Below are 20,549 nucleotides of genomic sequence, written 5' to 3' on the forward strand. Positions count from 1 at the left end.
ATGCCAAAGACTCGCGACCCCCACAGTCCCTCAAAGTGATTTAATGTGGCTTCATTTAGCTGGTCTGCAGAAAGTGAGCCTACCTATATGAGCATGTGGCTGTGTTCACTGTGCCTTTATGAATTAACCTGCTGCTACTGATGCTTTAGATAATTAACTGTTCACTAACTCTAAACTTAGGAGTCATCTGGCAACAAAGAAAGGCAGAAAACTCATTACACTTTATATTTTCAAGGTTTTATTTCAAGTTTAGTTACCATTTCTGTCCATATTTTTTACTATAATGGGTAAAATTTACTATTTTTAGATAACTTACTTAAAAAATTCTGGAAGACATCTCCCGACCCCCCATTTGTGTCTCGCAACCCTGGAGGGGGACCCGACCCAGGGCCGGCTCTTCCAATAGGCAATATAGGCAAATGCTAAGGGCGCCGTGGCCTCTAGGGGGCGCCACAAAAGAGGGAAAAATACCTTAAATATAATTGTATTAAAACTAGTTATTACTATTAACTCTTCAAATGGAAAAGCTCACATTGATTCAAATGTAAAGCAATGGGGCGGCGGCGTCCCCCCCCCCCCCCCCCCTCCTCCCCCTCCTCCTCCGGCTGATTGTTACCTGCTCGCTCTCTGTGGGGGGAGGGGCGAATTTATTGATGTGACCCCAGAAAACATGTCAAAACGACCGAAACTGTCCGGAGCACAGTACTATCATTATTGTTATTATTATTATTATTATTATTATTATTATTATTGTTATTATTATTATTATTCACTTATTTACAAGTTTTTATTGTGTAGTTAGGGTATTTATATGTTATTTCATATTTTTTTGTATTTAAGTATGTAAATTTGGTGACATGTTACCTTACAAATTAAAGACATTGATAAAAGCAATGCTATTCGATTTCTTTTGTAAGTGCATGTTAATCGCCGATGAAGGGGGGGCGCCATTTAAAATCTCGCCTAGGGCACCACATTGGGTAGAGCCGGCTCTGACCCGACCCACACTTTGGGAGCCCCTGCTCTAATAAAGCATTTGGCAGGGAGGAGGTGTGCTTCATTCACCACCCCACTTCATTTAACCAAGCCCATGTTCATTGAACCAGGCCCATCTCCACTTATTATTGACAGTTTTGTCAATGGTCAAAACGTCGGAGCCTTCTACAACAAACAGCGCGTCCATGCTGGCATACTAAATTAACCTGAAAAACACTCAAAGTACTAAGAACTGGATCTAAGAACTGAAAACACCATCAGGGGCAGCTTCGTCGGTCCAACTGCTGTCAAAACTCAAGGAAAGAGAAGCCAGCCGCTGACTACATCTACAGAGTCAGGCAGACATGGTCGCTTCTGTCGAGTCCTCATAAACTTATTTTTATCATACATTCATCCAAAAAAATCACGAAGCCATAAAAGATATGAAGATATAAAAGTTAGCTCGCGCTATACGGTATTGTGTAGCCTACTATAACCCCTGCATCAACATTAACTTCACAGAGACTAAATAAGTAACAAATAAAAACGTACCTCAGGGTACCCAAAGGCTGTCCTCGTTTAGTAATATATTTCCACATATTACGTTAGACCAGGGGTGTCAAACTCAAATACACAGAGGGCCAAAATAAAAAAATCGGTGCAAGTCAAGGGCCGGACTGGTTTAATGTTTATTGCAAAACTTATTGAAATGAACTTATTGCACATATTGAACATTGAACTAGCAAAGCTTAAGTTATTGCCTATAAAAATTTTAAAAATGAAAAATATGTTGCATTCATTTCTTCTGCAGCTTATCTAATGAATAAGCTTTACTAATTTCTTATGAAAATATTTTTCCACAGGCCAACAACATTAGCAAAAACAATTCTGCAAAGAAAAACTAAAAATGCCCTGTGGTAATGAGAAAAAGTGCAAAAAGGAAACATATTAAAGCTCAGTCTGCTGCTCTGTGATGCACACTAGTCTAAGCCAGATACTCAGCATCTCATCTTGGATGCAAGTTCATCAATGTTTGGGGTCAGGCTCTGAGCTGAGGAAATCCTCAGGATTGAGTGAAGGTGTTCATCAGTAAGAAACAGCTCTCAGGAACAGATGGGTGACGTCACGGATACTACGTCCATATTTTATACAGTCTATGGGAGGTGTGTTTGAAAAGTTAACATTAGCAGTTCTGTACAGGTGAAAATAGCATGTCTTTATCTATAGTCTTTATCTACCCTACAACGAAAAATCAGGGAGGAAACATCGATTTAATCCTGCGTGGACTGACGGGTATTTATTTATTTTACCACCAAGTCCGAATGCCAAACCAATGTGTTTACTCTGCAACAATGCGTTGCATCCAGTTCCGGCACCTTCGATTAACAAGTGAAATGATTTGCAGTTAGTTGAATACATAATCATTTCAAATAGAGATGCGCCGATTGGTAGCTCTGCCACTGGCGAAACCGGCCGGTTGTCTGTGGATCAAGTATAAGAGGTATGTGCTATGAAAGTAAAAGTATAAATAGAATATACTTTCATAATGTTTCCTCAGTGTTGTACTGTCACATAAGTAGTAAGTGAAAGTTAGCTTACTGCAGTGTCCTCACCTGTGAAGTTGTCCACAGAGTCCAGAGGAGCCGTGTTGTTCATGTTCACTCCCAACAGCACCACTAAAGCAATTACCAGCGCAACCAGCAGATAGATTGGCACAGCAAGGGCCCAATATCTAAACCCCCAAAGGTTCAGTTTGCATATCACAAACCTTCAGTATTCTTTATTACCCGACTTTCTGAAATAGCAAATAAACTACACACATACAGTGCCTGTGTAGCAACATAGTAATGTTGTGGTAAGACTGCTTGAGTGTTGAATGACTACATTTTACTGCTATTGCTGTTTTTTTATTTTAGAAATATTAACAAAATCTGCTTCTGACAGAAAGAGTAAATTAAATTTTTTCAGCATCACATTTTTTTTTTCACAATTTGCATTTATTGTTTACTGTTTTATATTCACCTTTTTGTAAATTTTATGCAGGTGGTAGGTACAAACTGGTGATATACACTGAACAAAAATATAAACGCAACACTTTTGTTTTTGCTCCCATTTTTCATGAGCTGAACTCAGAGATCTAAGACTTTTTTAAGACTTTCCCAAATTTGTCTCAATCTGTGTTAGTGAGCACTTCTCCTTTGCCAAGATAATCCATCCACCTCACAGTTGTGGAATATCAAGATGCTGATTAGACAGCATGATTATTGCACAGGTGTGCCTTAGGCTGGCTACAATAAAAGGCCACTCTAAAATGTGCAGTTTTACTGTATTGGGGGGTCTGGGGAGGTCACAAAACCATAGAGTTGATCAGGTTGTTGATTGTGGCCTGTGGAATATTTGTCCACTCCTCTTTAATGGCTGGATATTGGCAGGAACTGGAACCCGCTGTCGTATACGTCGATTCAGAGCATCCCAAACATGCTCAATGGGTGACATGTCCGGTGAGTATGCTGGCCATGCAAGAACTGGGATGTTTTCAGCTTCCAGGAATTGTGTACAGACCCTTGCAACATGGGGCCGTGCATTATGCTGCAATATGAGGTGATGGTTGTGGATGAATGGCACAGCAATGGGCCTCAGGGTCTCGTCACTGTATCTTTATGCATTCAAAATGCCATCAATAAAATGCACAGTCTGTGTTCGTTGTCCATAACATATGCCTGCCCATACCATAACCCCACCGTCACCATGGGCAACGCGATTCACAACGCTGACATCAGCAAACTGCTCACCCACACGATGCCATACACGCTGTCTGCCAGCTGCCCTGTACAGTGAAAACCGGGATTCATCCATGAAGGGAACACCTCTCCAAAGTCCCAGGCGCCATCGAATGTGAGCATTTGCCCACTCAAGTCGGTTACGACGACAAACTGCAGTCAAGTCGAGACCCCAATGAGGACGACAAGCATGCAAATGAGCTGCCCAGACGGTTTCTGACAGTTTGTGCAGAAATTCTTTGGTTATGCAAACCGATTGTTGCAGCAGCTGTCTGGGTGGCTGGTCTCAGACGATCTTGGAGGTGAAGATGCTGGATGTGGAGGTCCTGGGCTGGTGTCGTTACATGCGGTCTGCAGTTGTGAGGCTGGTTGGATGTACTGCAAATTCTCTGAAACGCCTTTAGAGACGGCTTATTGTATATGAACATTAAATTCAAGGGCAACAGCTCTGGTGGACATTTTTGCAATCAGCATGCCAATTGCACGCTCCCTCAAAACTTGTGACATCTGTGGCATTGTGCTGTGTGATAAAACTGCACATTTCAGAGTGGCTTTTTATTGTGGCCAGCCTAAGGCACACCTGTGCAATAATCATACTGTCTAATCAGCATCTTGATATTCCACACCTGTGAGGTGGATGGATTATCTCGGCAAAGGAGAAGTGTTCACTAACACAAATTGAGACAAATTTGTGAACAATATTTGAGAGAAATAGGCCTTTTGTGCACTTAGAAAAAGTCTTAGATCTTTGAGTTCAGCTCCTGAAAAATGGGAGCAAAAACAAAAGTGTTGTGTTTATATTTTTGTTCAGTGCATGTTGTTGTAGACAGTTGTCAAACTGTTACTATGCCTACTTAAATACAGTAGGCGTATATGATAAGATTGTATTCAGCTCCTATACAGGCTAGTTTAAGAAAAAATAGGTTGGAGCTAAAACTCATAAGTAAAAATGTATTGACTTTCAGAATAGTTTAGCCAACTAACATTTATAAAATGTGTTTGTGAAATCCTGATGACATTTGATTAAAGCTCTAATCGGCACTATTTTAGTTCACCTGTTGGTACATAGATTAAAATGAAAAATGTCATGCAAAACATTGTTTAAACAGTGCATTTGCATGGAGACTGTTTGGATATACTTCTAAACACAACTACTTCTTGTTCTCAATATACAGAGCCTCATTATAAATGTTCTCGTTAAAAGACAGATCATGTTCTGTTACGTAATGTGAGGGGAAAACTGTGATCATTTATGATGATTAACTTCCCTCTCATGCTACCAGATAGAAAACATCAGTCATGATATTCTTTGACATTCCCCACTTTTATGGACTTCTGGATCATAAAAAGTCACCATTGGAAATGTTTGTAAAAGCACAGTTCCTTATTGATCTCAACCACAAGGAGGCTATAATATCTCTGGCCTCCCAATACAGCCTGAAGAAAGCAAAAGCAAATCTGTTGTGCTGTGAAAATAGACAGTTGTTTGACTGGGGATTCATTAAATAAGCATCTTTTTTGAACCCATGCACCTTAGAGCTACATGGCCATAAACCTAAAAGTGGTCATGCTAAAAATACAGTCAATATAAAGTAATGACCGCAGATAGATATGTAAACATGAGACATTTGACTGTTAATAAGGGAGTAACAGGCGGGGCAAGTGTCTCTGGTTGTACAAGGCCAAAAAGGAGAGTTTCTTCTCCAGTCAGTAGTGTTGTTGTTTTTGTCAACACACCTGGGAAAATACTGAGAAAGAAACTTACAGTTTATCATGGGACAACGGAAAAATAATTAGTTCACAATCTGAACATAGCTTTAAAACATTACAAAATGAAGCTTTTATCTTTCAAGATAATCTCTGACAAGTTGCTGCTGTGTGTCTTCCTGTGTCTACTTTGGGTAAGTAATTCTTTAACCTTCTGCTTTGATAGTAATCAGATAGTTAACTTTCAGTCCAGAGAAGGTAACTCTCAACAAAAACCAACTATTGAATCTAAACTACAGTGAGGATTCAATCACAGAATTACAATGTTTGAAATATAAGTAGACATAAAACAACAAGACTGGGACAGCTTGAAAATGATGGACTTTTTCAGATTGTGAAATATTAAAATGAGAATTAATTATTTAGTTATCTTTTCTCAGTGACTTCCTCTGACGAAGAAACATGTATGAGGAAATGACTCAAAATAAAACATAAACAAAAGCTGTGCATTCAGCATTTTATGAATGTATTTAATTTAAGATAATATGATGATATGTTTTATAATAGTCCACATTTTTAGGAAGGTATGACATTTTTTAGGTTATCATTTGGTACAATATGAAGCCTATGGGAGATTTTTTTTTTTTATCGACAAATTGTCAACAAATATCTGGGTTTACTGAATGTGACTTTCTGTAATTTTTCAGAATTAAAAATCTGCTTTTGGAAGTTATTTCTGCTTTAATATTTCCCTCCAGCTCTTTTAGATGTGTATCTGAGGTATTTCACTGAGTGTGAATATAGAGTTAGAGGTAAAATAAAGACAAGTCTGAAAATATTTTTGGAACAATTTACAAATTAGTCCTCAGACGTCCCCTTAAGGCTCCAACTGTAAAATATGTTTCTGTGAAAAGGTCCTTAGGCCTGTCATTAATGTTAGTTTTGCATAATTCTCAACTTAAAAGTAGAGTAAAACACCTCTAAACAGTCATGTTGTTCTAAATGTTAGGGTATGACACCATGATGGTCAAGTAAACTTTCTTTAAGATAAACACAGATTACATTCAAGTTTTCCCAACCATGCAGATTGTATTGACCAATGAGCTTTTCTACAATTCCTGCTATTTGTTTTTAAAGTGTTTAATTCTGTGTCCAGGTTGTCACTGACACCAATGCAGAATCATCAACAGACACATCAACCCTAGCAGAGGAAAATCCAACGAGACAAAAAGCAACAACACAGCCAACCACCATCTTAACGACAACTGAACGTAAGTGTGAGCTGCCTTTTCCCTTTGACATAGTTGATGACATGTCTGTAGCCCTCTTTGTTATAAATAATATCTGTCATAAATGTTAGTTATTGAGAACAAAATATTTTAATCTTTTACTGTAATGAAACTGTCAACCGTTTGTTTTCAGCCCCTGATAATGTCCAGGAAGTTGAAGTGACGAAGCAGAGTGAAACAAGTATAACTCTGACATGGGACAAAGTCAAAAACATCCCAACATACTTTTTGAAATATGAACACAACGGTGCAAAGAAAACATTTATCAATGATACCAGCGGAGGCTCAATTTCATTTGAGGTCACTCCTCTGACTGCTGGGACAAGATACAGTTTCACTGTCATCACTACATTTAATGGAGCCAACAGCACTGGAACAACAGCTGACACGTTCACCTGTAAGTAACATTTCATATCATTGTTTAGAGTTCTGATCAAGTGATTTATTTAGCATTTTCAATTTTCAATTTGATCATTTCTGTATGTACATTTATTAATGACATAAACAATAGGTTACATTCATCAGATTTACAAAATGACATTTACAATAGAGACATTGTATATCCATTGGGAGAACTGACTAACTTTTTTTTTACATCCAAGGGCCTCGTAATGCAGTTGATTTCAAGTCCATAGACCAAGAAGAGACCACAGTAACTCTACAGTGGAAAACAGTGGAAAACATCCACTATGTTCTTAAGTTTGACTCAAATGAGAAAAACTTCAAAGAATCAGAGGACACTGTTGTGGAAAGGACAATCCCAAATCTCACACCTATGACTGAGTACAACTTCACCCTCTTCACTGTGTTTGAAAATGTCAGAAGCAGAGAAGTAAACATCATCGCATTTACTGGTAAGAGAATAATTTCCCTCTTTTGTTGCCTCAAACAGGATCTAGAAATAACCCAAAACACATTTTAAAACAGTTTACATTTTTCATTGATATGTACAATGCTTCATTTTTCTTAAACTTTGCTGATGAATTACAGAAATAAAGTGCAAGCTCTCAATAGTTGCCTTTTCTTTAATAATGGGTTTATGCGCAACCAGGTTAGCTTGGAACAAAAACAGAAAAAACATCAAAAACAGGATGAGAATAAAATGTATGCAGATAACATTTTTCAACAGTTTCTTCACCATGTCGTTTTACATTCTAGCTCCTCCAAACCCAGGGGGTCTTAAAATAGTTGGACAAAATGACACCAGTATAACTCTGCAGTGGAATAAAGTGGAGAACCTCCTTAACTACAAACTTAAGGTTGATGAACGAAAGGTAGAAGTCCTTGCAGTGGCAGAACAAGAACTGGTGACAAAAACAGTCCACGAACTCAAAAGTGGGACTAAACACAGTTTCAGTCTCTTTGCTCTGTATCATAATGTCAGTAGCAGTGGATTTAACTTCTCTGCAGTCACAGGTAAAATGCGTGATTTTTTATTCTTAATGTTTTCACTGTGCCTGAACTGTATTATCAGCAATATTAACATCATTAACATATGATATAGTGATTTTTCTTTGTTTGAAATACTGCTGAAAAAAGAACATTTTGCCTGGGGTATCCTGTCAGCTTTTTTGTATAAAAATCTAAATGTATGGCGTCTCTTTTGCCATGTTCCTTTACTCTCCAGCTCCTCGTAACGCAGAAGAGATAACAGTAGTTGGACAGAATGAGAGCAGCATCTCTTTGCAGTGGAAAAAAGTGGATGAACTACTCGATTACATTTTTGTGGTCAATGGAAGAGAGATAAATGTTACTGCACCAGATGGACGGGATAAAGTGACATACACAGTCTCTGGACTGCAAAGCGGGACAAAATATGTATTTGATCTGTTCACTGTGTTTGAAAACGTCAGAAGCAGTGGAGTCAACTACACTGCAGTCACTGGTAAGATGTTTTTCCTCTGAAATGTGTTGTTTTCTGATTATTAATGACAGCTGATAAAATAATGTTAAATGTAAATTATGAACTCGTAATATATATCCATGTTTTTGTCCCCAAAATATGATCCTTCCCTGTTGTTTCTGTCCATTCTAGCTCCTCTTAATACAGACCAGTTCAGATCAGTTGGACAAACTGAAACCAGCATCACTCTGCAGTGGACCAAAGTTAATGACATATTCAATTATACACTTGTGTACCATGAAAATGAGATAAACATCTCTGCATCAGAAGGACATGAAGTGACAGTTCAAAATCTCCTCAATACAACAAGATACAACTTCACCCTCTTCACTGTGTTTGAAAATGTCAGAAGCAGAGGAGTAACCATCATTGCATTTACTGGTAAGAGAATCATTTCCCTCTCTTGTTGCCTCAAACAGGATCTAGAAATAACCCAAAACACATTTTAAAACAGTTTACATTTTTCATTGATATGTACAATGCTTAATTTTCCTTAAACTTTGCTGATAAATTACAGAAATAAAATGCAAGCTCTCAATAGTTGCCTTTTCTTTAATAATGGGTTTATGCGCAACCAGGTTAGCTTGGAACAAAAACAGAAAAAACATCAAAAACAGGATGAGAATAAAATGTATGCAGATAACATTTTTCAACAGTTTCTTCACCATGTTGTTTTACATTCTAGCTCCTCCAAACCCAGGGGGTCTTAAAATAGTTGGACAAAATGACACCAGTATAACTCTGCAGTGGAATAAAGTGGAGAACCTCCTTAACTACAAACTTAAGGTTGATGAACGAAAGGTAGAAGTCCTTGCAGTGGCAGAACAAGAACTGGTGACAAAAACAGTCCACAAACTCAAAAGTGGGACTAAACACAGTTTCAGTCTCTTTGCTCTGTATCATAATGTCAGTAGCAGTGGATTTAACTTCTCTGCAGTCACAGGTAAAATGCATGATTTTTTATTCTTAATGTTTTCACTGTGCCTGAACTGTATTATCAGCAATATTAACATCATTAACATATGATATAGTGATTTTTCTTTGTTTGAAATACTGCTGAAAAAAGAACATTTTGCCTGGGGTATCCTGTCAGCTTTTTTGTATAAAAATCTAAATGTATGGCGTCTCTTTTGCCATGTTTCTTTACTCTCCAGCTCCTCGTAACGCAGAAGAGATAACAGTAGTTGGACAGAATGAGAGCAGCATCTCTTTGCAGTGGAAAAAAGTGGATGAACTACTCGATTACATTGTTGTGTTCAATGGAAGAGAGATAAATGTTACTGCACCAGATGGACGGGATAAAGTGACATACACAGTCTCTGGACTGCAAAGCGGGACAAAATATGTATTTGATCTGTTCACTGTGTTTGAAAACGTCAGAAGCAGTGGAGTCAAATACACTGCAGTCACTGGTAAGATGTTTTTCCTCTGAAATGTGTTGTTCTCTAATTATTAATGACAGCTGATAAAATAATGTTAAATGTAAATTCACTAGCAAGGACCACGCCACACGAGAATATAAGTTTGAACATGTAATGATTTATTGTGCGTCGTATAGCCCAGCGGATGGAGACTCAGGATGGGGATTACGTCTCAGCGTTATCCTAGCCGGAGCTGATCTTGATCCCAGGCAGTACCTGGAATTAGACAAGGGCACAAAAGAGCGTTGAGTAGTAAGGGGTAAGAAAAAAAAGGGCAATTGAAGCAGAGCAAGGTGAGGGAGGGCGGGTCGAAGAGCAACAGACGAGTGGTTGAGTAGTCTTGCTACGTTTAAGTAGGCTTGTCAGGTGATTGGGGGTGTGGTTTAGGCGTGGTCCTGCTCCCGAATTTAAGTTAACACCTTAACTTCATTTATGAACTCTTAATTTATATCCATGTTTTTGTCCCCAAAATATGATCCTTCCCTGTTGTTTCTGTCCATTCTAGCTCCTCTTAATACAGACCAGTTAAGATCAGTTGGACAAACAGAAACCAGCATCACTCTGCAGTGGACCAAAGTTAATGACTCATTCGATTATACACTTGTGTACCATGAAAATGAGATAAACATCTCTGCATCAAAAGGACATGAAGTGACAGTTCAAAATCTCATCAATACAACAAGATACAACTTCACCCTCTTCACTGTGTTTGAAAATGTCAGAAGCAGAGGAGTAACCATCATCGCATTTACTGGTAAGAGAATCATTTCCCTCTCTTGTTGCCTCAAACAGGATCTAGAAATAACCCAAAACACATTTTAAAACAGTTTACATTTTTCATTGATATGTACAATGCTTAATTTTTCTTAAACTTTGCTGATAAATTACAGAAATAAAATGCAAGCTCTCAATGTTTGCCTTTTCCTTAATAATGGGTTTATACACAACCAAGTTAGCTTGGAACAGAAACAGAAAAAACATCAACAACAGGATAAGAATTTAATTTATGCAAATAACATTTTTCAACAGTTTCTTCACCATGTCGTTTTACATTCTAGCTCCTCCAAACCCAAGGGGTCTTAAAATAGTTGGACAAAATGACACCAGTATAACTCTGCAGTGGAATAAAGTGGAGAACCTCCTTAACTACAAACTTAAGGTTGATGAACGAGAGGTAGAAGTCCTTGCAGTGGCAGGACAAGTACTGGTGACAAAAACAGTCCACGAACTCAAAAGTGGGACTAAACATAGTTTCAGTCTCTTTGCTCTGTATCATAATGTCAGTAGCAGTGGACTTAACTTCTCTGCAGTCACAGGTAAAATGCATGATTTTTTATTCTTAAAGGTTTTCACTGTGCCTGAACTGTATTATCAGCAATATTAACATCATTAACATATGATATAATGACTTTTCTTTGTTTGAAATACTGCTGAAAAAAGAACATTTTGCCTGGGGTATCCTGTCAGCTTTTTTGTTATAAAAATCTAAATGTATGGCGTCTCTTTTGCCATGTTCCTTTACTCTCCAGCTCCTCGTAACGCAGAAGAGATAACAGTATTTGGAGAGAATGAGAGCAGCATCACTTTGCAGTGGAAAAAAGTGGATGAGCTACTTGATTACATTGTTGTGATCAATGGAAGTGTGATACATTTTACTGCACCAGGTGGACAAGATACAGTGACATACACAGTCTCTGGACTGCAGAGCGGGACAAAATATGAATTTGATCTGTTCACTGTGTTTGAAAACATCAGAAGTAGTGGAGTCAAATACACTGCAGTCACTGGTAAGATGTTTTTCCTCTGAAATGTGTTGTTCTCTAATTATTATTGACAGTTGATAAAATAATGTTAAATGTAAATTATGAACTCGTAATATATATCCATGTTTTTGTCCCCAAAATATGATCCTTCCCTGTTATTTCTGTCCATTCTAGCTCCTCTTAATACAGACCAGTTAAGATCAGTTGAACAAACAGAAACCAGCATCACTCTGCAGTGGACCAAAGTTAATGACATATTCAATTATACACTTGTGTACCATGAAAATGAGATAAACATCTCTGCATCAGAAGGACATGAAGTGACAGTTCAGAATCTCATCAATACAACAAGATACAACTTCACCCTCTTCACTGTGTTTGAAAATGTCAGAAGCAGTGGAGTAACCATCATGGCACCCACTGGTGAGAAATCGGTTTTCTTTTATAATATTCAAATAAAATTTGTATGATAACATCATACATTAATAACATGGCTGTTATTAATATTGTGTTAAATCAATTCAACATGTTTTTAATAGGTAAGAAAAACAGTATATCCTATCCTAAGAACATGCCAGATTTGACTCCTCTCTTCTCCGTCATTTTGAATCCCAGCTCCTCCTAACACAGAAGAGTTAAACGTACATGGACAAAATGAAACCAGCATCACTCTGCAGTGGAAAAAAGTGGGTGCCATCCTTGAGTATAGAATTGTGTTTGATAGCCGTGAGATAGTTGTCCTTGCATCAGCAGAAGATGAACGAGTATCAGATCAAATCCTTGGACTTGAAAGCGGGACAAAATATGATTTCAGAGTTTTTGCTCTGTTTGAAAACGTCAGAAGCAGTGGACGAAACTTCATAACTGCCACTGGTAAGATGTTTTCTCCTTCACATGTCTTGAACAAGAGCCTAAACTGAGCTCTCAAATCATATCTAACAAAGGAATGTTTTTCTTTCATTATTTCTTACTGTGGCAGTATTTTTGTTCCTCTAGTGTTTCTCCAGGTTTAGCTTTATATAGCACAGACCAGTTTAAATTGGTTCGACAAACATCAATGTTGCCAGGAAATAGAAATAGGGACACAAAAACTAAACGTTTTGAAGTATGACTGAAGATGATTTCAGTCAGTCCATCATATTTAATTTATTTTTGATTTTCTTAATTTTAAATGTTCTAACACACAGTGATTGTTTGAAGATTGTGATTTCAGAGTCACATTATTTGCAGTGAGTGAAGGCTTTTTCTTCTCATCAGTTCCCTCAATGGTGGCTTCAGTTAATGTGACTGAACGCTCTGTGGACAGTGTAACCCTGGTGTGGAAGAGTGTGCGGAAAGACTGGAGCTACTCTCTCAAAATAAATGGAAAGGTTTTCAGCCATAAAGGATCACAGGATGTTTTATCACAAGTAATCTCTTCTCTCAAGCCTGGGACAGAGTATCCATTCAGCGTGAGCACAGGTTTCTTTGGACTCAACAGCACTGCTTACGAAGACTTCACAGTCACAGGTACATACAGAACAGCTGTTACAGGAGCTTTTTCTGTTTGAATTAAAAGTATTGATGTAAATTGACAAAGAACATACAAGTCCTGGTTCTGGAAAGATTGAGTGGGTTTTTTTTCTGCAAACTATACCAACCAAAGGTAATCATCTGCTATCATTCATTGCAGCCATAAACTGTGCAAATGTAAACTGGCATGTTACAAACTCGTCGATCAAAGGAACGATTGAAGGCTTGTTTACAAATGCAACAGCAACAAACAAATCACAAACTCATGTCAGTTCTGAAGATGGCATTGTGTCGTTTACTGGCCTTTATCCTGGAGCAACCTACGAGGTGTATCTGGAATATGAGAAAAACTCCATACACTTTAATCAGTGTAGCCACGCAGTGACCATCAGTAAGTACTAATCCATGATCATATTCCTTATGTTCCTGAAATTAATTAATGAACCCTGAGGAAAACATGCGTGCACACTTCAACAAAATACCCTTTCTTTCACACAAGTAGAAGAAAGTGCTATTTACAACAAGTTTGAATGATTCTCAACAATTCCGTTTTTGTTTTTTCTTACATTGAGTGCATTTTTTTAAGGGAATTCTTATCAAACCTCTGTGTTTAGTGGTTAAATGCTTGAATTTGTGGATGTGTCACGTTTTTGAAGGTCCTACAAAATATTTTTTCCTTTTGTTTCATGCAGTTCCTCCAGATATAAAGCCTCACTGTGAGTATTGGGCATCTGGATATTCTGTCTACATTGCCTGGGACACGCTGGCTGGCATCTGGACTGGAGTGAAGGTGGAGGTGAATGGGGAAACTCACTCTTCTAATAACAGAGAACAACATGTCATAATACCTGGATTCCAACCTGCAAAAACATATGCGATGTCTGTTGTTACACTATCTGGAGAAAGGAGTTCTGCACCGTTTGCTTTTCAATGTTCCACTGATCCAAGGGGTGAGTATAGAACTTTACTCTGAGTACAAGTTTCATTGACTTTGATTCTTACTTTTCATTGTACTGTTTAGTATCAAACTTGCCTCTTGTTTCTCTTTCTAATACAAAGACTATTCAGTGGTTCACTATGATATAAATAGGAACCGCATATACGTATCTAATTTCTGTTGCAGAGCATTTACTTCAGGTATTTCTCTCTGCAGGGGTCATTGCAGGGTCAGTGATGGGTGTGCTCCTTTTTCTTGTTCTGGTCTGTTTGGCTGCCTTCATTTTGTTGAAAAGACCGGATTTAATCAGGTTGGCTCTGCCTCAGTGACCGTAGTCAAATTATCTCAATCTAAACTGTACTGAATCAGACTCAGTTACTGAAACTAATTCCTTTTTTCCAACAGTAGAAATAAACCATTCATTGGTGGAACCAAACAAACCAATGAAAAGCCCAAGTAAGTATAATTTTTATAATTGTCTCTGATGTTTACTACGCTTTCAGTCTCTTAAAATGTGGAAAAAGAAAGAAAAGTAGGTCTTGGAAAACATTAACTTGTAAAAGTAATGCTGTTAAAATATTTTCTATTCATGATTAATGTCAATCCTTACTCTGTCTTTATGTATGTCAATTTCTTGCATTATGTGACACTACTTTTCTTATATTCATTCATTTTTTTCAGAGTTATCTCTGTGACAAAATTTGCCGACCATGTCTACCACTTAAGTGCAGACGAGAATAGAGGTTTCAGCCAGGAATATGAGGTATATAAAAACAGTTTATTGTTTCTCAATCTTCCTCTTGTGATTTCCAGTAAATATGTAAAAACTTCCTGTTTAAAGTTCAGCATTAATTTATCTGTTGACCTTTGTGTCAATCACCTGCTGTGTCATCCAAGAGCCTCATGCCTGTGGGCACAGAGCAGACACGTAAGGATGCTAATCTTCCTGAAAACAAACCGAGGAATCGTTTCAACAACGTCCTGCCATGTAAGCCTGCACTTTGACAGCTGGATCAAGCTATCAGGGCTATAAACACTCATACAATGGTTCAGATCCACTGATTCATTCCAGATGTGGATGTTTATTTCTTTGTTGTGGTGCAACCATTTTTTGTTATGCCTTGCTAGATGACTGGTGTCGTGTGAAGCTAACCTCATCAGGTGCAAATGGGATGTCAGACTACATTAATGCCAATTATATGCCAGTAGGTATCACTCATGAACTGATGATCATTTAATAAAGGGCTTTTTGTAATAATTGAACACCACCATGCAGTGACCAAAAATGTCTTCTCAGGGCTACATCAATAACAGAGAGTACATTGCCACTCAGGGTCCTCTGCCCTCCACAATCAATGACTTCTGGAGGATGATCTGGGAGCAGAGGGTGAAAGGCATTGTCATGGTAACCAACTGCAAAGAGAGTGGAAAGGTGAGTCCTCAGGTAGAAGTTGAATCTTTAATGTCAGATTGTATGTGAAGTGAATCATTTGCTCTTATGGCTGACATTTTCACAAATGGTTAAAGTTAAAGAGTCCTACTGTGTCCTCACATTCTGCTCCTTTCCCATGAGTACGTTTTAAAGGTACAGTGTGTAGAATTTAGAACCACTTAAAAGAACAGACTTGGTAGAAATGGATTTTCATACTCATGAGTTAGAATGAGGCTTTTATATCTACATAAGGAGTGGGTCCCCTTTCATAGAGGTCGCCATCTTGCACTGCCATGTTTCTACATTAGTCTAGAATGGACGCATTGGTAACATTAGCGTTTTAGAATTTACTGAGTGGCTGTAGGAAAATGACACAAGAAGAGATTGGTCATTGTGCGCAGAATCATCTGTAGTGCCATATGTTTTTGGTATTAAAATCTTGATAAATGGAGGATCATACTCAGGCATCACAGGAGCTTCTTGTCCTTGAAGGTCACTGTTGCTTTACAGGAGGGAGGAGTGAGCAAGGGAGCATTTCAATGTAGATTCTGGCCGCTAGATAAACTAATCATTTCTATTTTCCACATCCTGTACCTTTAAAAACTTTGAGTCCTTTTTTAATCTTTTAATTCTGTTCTGTATCCATTCCCCAGACTAAGTGTGAACAATACTGGCCTGAAGACAGAAAACCCTGCCTGTTTGGAGAGTGTGCGGTCACGCTCAGGTCTGAGGAGAAGGAGCTCTACTGGACATTGAGGGAATTTATGTTGAAACATGTACGTAAACATATGAATGCATTTATGATATACCTTAATTAGCTGTATCTTTAGATAACAGAGTAAAACAGTATAAATCAAAAGTGTAATTGTGTACACCTTTAACTCTTTAAGACCAAAAGTACCTTTTTAAAAAGTAATTAAATGTGTTTTGGTAGAACTGACAGCAGAAAAGCTGGTTTGTACAAAATTGACTTCTAAGAGAAGGATGCATGATAACTTAAATTTACATGCACTCTGTAAGAATTATAGACTTACAGTATTTTAACTTTCTTTTTCACAGAAAAACTACTCCGAGGAGCATTCAGTGAAGCATTTTCACTTCACAGCCTGGCCTGACCATGGAGTCCCACAGGGCACACAAGTCCTGATCCAGTTCAGAGGACTGGTGAGACAGCACATTGAAAGAGAAGGGACTGAAGCATCTACTGTGGTTCACTGCAGGTACATAATGGAAAGCTCATGGTCAGATTTTATAACTTAGTCTTTGAGTAGCATGAGTAAAAAACGATTTGCTTCAAATCCATTAGAAGTACCTGACAAGCATAATTTCTGACAAGAATGAGATCACCTTTTTTGTCTTGTCTCTTTCAGTGCTGGAGTGGGGAGGACAGGCACCATCATTGCCCTGGATGTTCTACTTCAGCAACTTGAGAAAGAGCGAGCAGTGGGCATCAACGCCTTTGTGCACAAAATGAGGCTGAGTCGACCGCACATGGTGCAAACAGAGGTAAAAATATGAACTTTGCCACAGGCTGGGGTTCCACTTCCTTTGTTAGGTTATCCATGCAGGGTTGGGTCTGTTTTGCTGCTCCCTATACTAAAACACATGTAAAACTGAAATGTTAATGTTGTTGTGCATTTGCATCCTCTGAAACAATAAGTTAATATTTTCATTTACTGGCCATTTTAACTTTTACATACAAATCTGCTCATTTTTGTGTTTTCTTTACACACATACACAAAGTATGAACACACACATAAATAGATCCAATGCCATGGTTTTGATAAGATCACCTGAGACTTTTGCTTATCTACCCAAAACAGCAGATTGTGGTAAACCATTTCACCCTGTGGTAAAATGTGCATAAGAAAGTGTCAGGCAGATCATATTGCTTTTATCACTCCACTCTCAAAGTTCTGCTTTTCAAATGACTGCTGTGACAGCTGCTGTGGTTTCTTTTCTTTTTTTTCAGTCCCAGTATGTTTTCTTGCACCAATGCATCATGGACACTCTGCAGCAGAATGAGAAGAGCGAAGAGAACATCTATGAGAATGACGATGATATGTTCGACGAGATATATGTGAACGCTACTGCACTCCAAGAGTTTAACAACTGCAGCCAAGATTAACTAGAATGTCAGTCTCAATGCACTAAATGAAAAGCTAATGTTTAATTCTACATGCTAAGTTTGGTTAAACGCTGTAAATTTGACAAAATACATTGTATATTTACTGTAGATGTGTGCTGCTCTCAAATGTTATTTAAGTTTTATTCCTTACCTTTTTTTAGTGTGTATAACTATAATGATTCAAAATTATTATTATGAGGGGGAAAACTTCAGAGGACAAAAGAATGTTTTGAAATTGCATGAAGAAATGTAGGAAGAACAGAATGATTTTCAAGAAATAAAATACTTTTATTCACAGGAAATGCCTGAATGTATTGCAACAAAGCCGGAAAAAAAAGCCCAGATATCACACAGTATCAATTGTCACCTAAGCTATAACAAACCCAGAGTAATTTCAGCCGGAGGCAGAAAGAGGAGGAGCTGTTGGGGATTTTATTGTGGTGTTGCTGTTCACATTTTGTTGATATAAATGTCAGCTTTATCTATTTAACCAATGCAGTATGGATAAAAGGTGTGATGGATAAAATGATTTTTCAGATATTTAATAGATCAGGCAAATGATGTGCATTGTCTGAAGAAGGTTATCATATGAATATATTAAACACATATGAATGAAACCTCATCAGGTCATTTAAATTAAAACATTGTTTGTTACAGCCCTTGGCAAATGATGAGACGTAGTTTGACAGGTGCAATATATTTATTTTCTTTCAGCACGCACCGTGAAACTAAAAGCAAACAAATAAAGAACATTTCAATTCATAATATCACACACACCATAATGTTTCCTGTATAAAAATAGATTAACTTTCACTTAAACTCAGACATACCTTGCTTCGCCTACCAAGGGTGCAAACCATTCATAAGGTTGGAGAACCATTTCGACCACGGACCACTACGAAGCCTCCCCGACTGCACACACACCACTCGCACCGATCACTGCTGCTGCTCTGCTGCTGCTCTGCTGCTGCTCTGCTGCTGCTCTGGCAGCTGAGCAGCAGCTGCTCAGCGGCAGTGATCAGCTGATTGCACAGAGATGCCGCTGTACATTTAAATTCAAGAGCAGTTCCGGGGTATCCGCTTCCGACACGGAACATTTAACATTTAATTATAACTTAATTTGATGGGCGTTTCTGGCCACTTACATTGTTGTTAAAGAATACCAAGTTTATTTATTGCACAAAAGATAAATCTTTATTTATATATATTTTTAAAAGTATACATGTTTATGTCCTGTGATGTTCTGCATACGACAAGATTTCTAGATTCATGAGATTTGTTAACCCTCCTGTTATGTTGCGGGTCAAAATGACCCTTTTTAAAGTCTATTTTAGGCAATATATGCCTTCCAAACCAGCTAAATGCAGCATAAAAAATATGGGCAGCATGTGACAGAAAACGTGTCGTGTTAATTTATCAACATCACTTAATAAAAAATAAAAAATTCAAAATGTAGAATAAAATAAACAAAAATCTATGTCATGTAAAACTATTTTATTTATATTTAGGGCTTCCCAATGTACATTAAAAAAGTTGTAACATTCATTTTAATGAAAAACGAGTGAGTTATCCTCATTTAACCATGATCTGTTAAAAATCAAAGAACACTATGCACTAAATATTGATTTAAATGGTTAGTAAATAATGAGATTTAAAAAATGTTTATTGGGATTTTTTGGGGTTCTGACACTTCTGAATCATTAAATATGCCCCGGGTCAAGTTGACCCAGGAACATTATTGTTGTCCCAAAGAAACGAACTTAACAGGAGGGTTAAACCTGCTCACAGATCTAAAATCATGCCATGGGTATGAAAATGTTCAAAATAGATTTTTTGATTTGTTGTGTTTACACTACATTGTGTGTTTTACCCTTAGTTCCTCAGTTGCATGTAATTGGATTTCATTACAAATACATTTCTTTATTTAATGTATAGTTCAGGGTTCCCACTCTTTTCCAGAGATCATTTTCCAGGACATTTCAAGGACATTTTCAGTAATGATCAAGCTGGTATGACAGTCTAAATTTAGTTCCTAATTTAGTTCCTAAATAGTCTAATATGTTCCTCTCAGTGGAAGTCTACATTGAAGACATGCGGTCTATGGCTATCCATGAAATCATCTCTTACATGCCTAAAAATTATGGCAAATTGATTATAGAATAATGCAACCACAGATGTACAGCACTTCACTTTATTAGTGCAACCAAGGAACAATGATGGGCAACTCTCATCTCAGCTTTCTCTTTTCTCAAAAAATATATAATTAGCTAAGTAAAAAAAAAAGCCAGCGAAGGACTCTGGAAGCTGCCTTACTGAAATAAATAAATAAATAATAATAATAATCAGAGGATCAGTGCATAAATAAAAACCTAAATAGATCTGAATGACAAAAGGCCACAAATGTTGAATGGGGATGTGTTTTTTTTTTAACCTTGTCAGGTCGCACACAGTCATGTTGGAATAATTTTCCAGGACAATCTGTGATTTTTCAGGACATTTGACTTTTTCTCCCATTTTCCAGGTGTTTTCCAGGACTGGGATACTGGTCAACTGTTTTCTAGGTTTTCAAGTTTTTCCAGGACGCGTGGGAACCATAGACTGTATGGTGGGAACCCTGATAGTTGTTCAGAAAAAATGTTTCCTATTTCATGAATGGTCTGCATGGGCCTGTCATTTTTATTCCTTCCCACTGGGTGGCGATA

At 37.7% G+C, this 20,549-nt stretch overlaps 1 protein-coding gene across 1 annotated transcript; it reads left to right on the top strand.

The window, feature by feature from the left end:
- Nucleotides 1-7,106: 7,106 nt before the first annotated feature.
- LOC117830508 (receptor-type tyrosine-protein phosphatase H-like) lies at nt 7,107-18,101 on the top strand. The gene is made up of 25 exons (XM_034708653.1): nt 7,107-7,152; nt 7,354-7,605; nt 7,910-8,167; nt 8,379-8,636; nt 8,787-9,035; nt 9,340-9,597; nt 9,809-10,066; nt 10,581-10,829; nt 11,134-11,391; nt 11,605-11,862; nt 12,013-12,261; nt 12,454-12,711; nt 13,096-13,347; nt 13,511-13,741; nt 14,043-14,300; nt 14,504-14,597; nt 14,693-14,743; nt 14,969-15,050; nt 15,185-15,275; nt 15,416-15,492; nt 15,585-15,719; nt 16,373-16,495; nt 16,779-16,939; nt 17,090-17,225; nt 17,692-18,101. The coding sequence occupies exons 1-25, from the start codon at nt 7,107-7,109 to the stop codon at nt 17,845-17,847; spliced, it is 4,698 nt and encodes a 1,565-aa protein (XP_034564544.1). The 3' UTR covers nt 17,848-18,101.
- The last annotated feature ends 2,448 nt before the right edge of the window (nt 18,102-20,549 follow it).

This window comes from Notolabrus celidotus, chromosome 18 (genome assembly GCF_009762535.1).
Source record: "Notolabrus celidotus isolate fNotCel1 chromosome 18, fNotCel1.pri, whole genome shotgun sequence".
Classification (NCBI taxonomy): Eukaryota; Metazoa; Chordata; class Actinopteri; order Labriformes; family Labridae; genus Notolabrus; species Notolabrus celidotus.

Coding starts and splice junctions, on each gene's coding strand:
- LOC117830508 (XM_034708653.1), top strand. CDS start 7,107: ATGGAGCCAACAGCACTGGAACAACAGCTGACACGTTCACCTGTAA. Junction 9,036..9,339: donor AACCATCATTGCATTTACTG/GTAAGAGAATCA, acceptor TTTACATTCTAG/CTCCTCCAAACCCAGGGGGT. Junction 10,830..11,133: donor AACCATCATCGCATTTACTG/GTAAGAGAATCA, acceptor TTTACATTCTAG/CTCCTCCAAACCCAAGGGGT.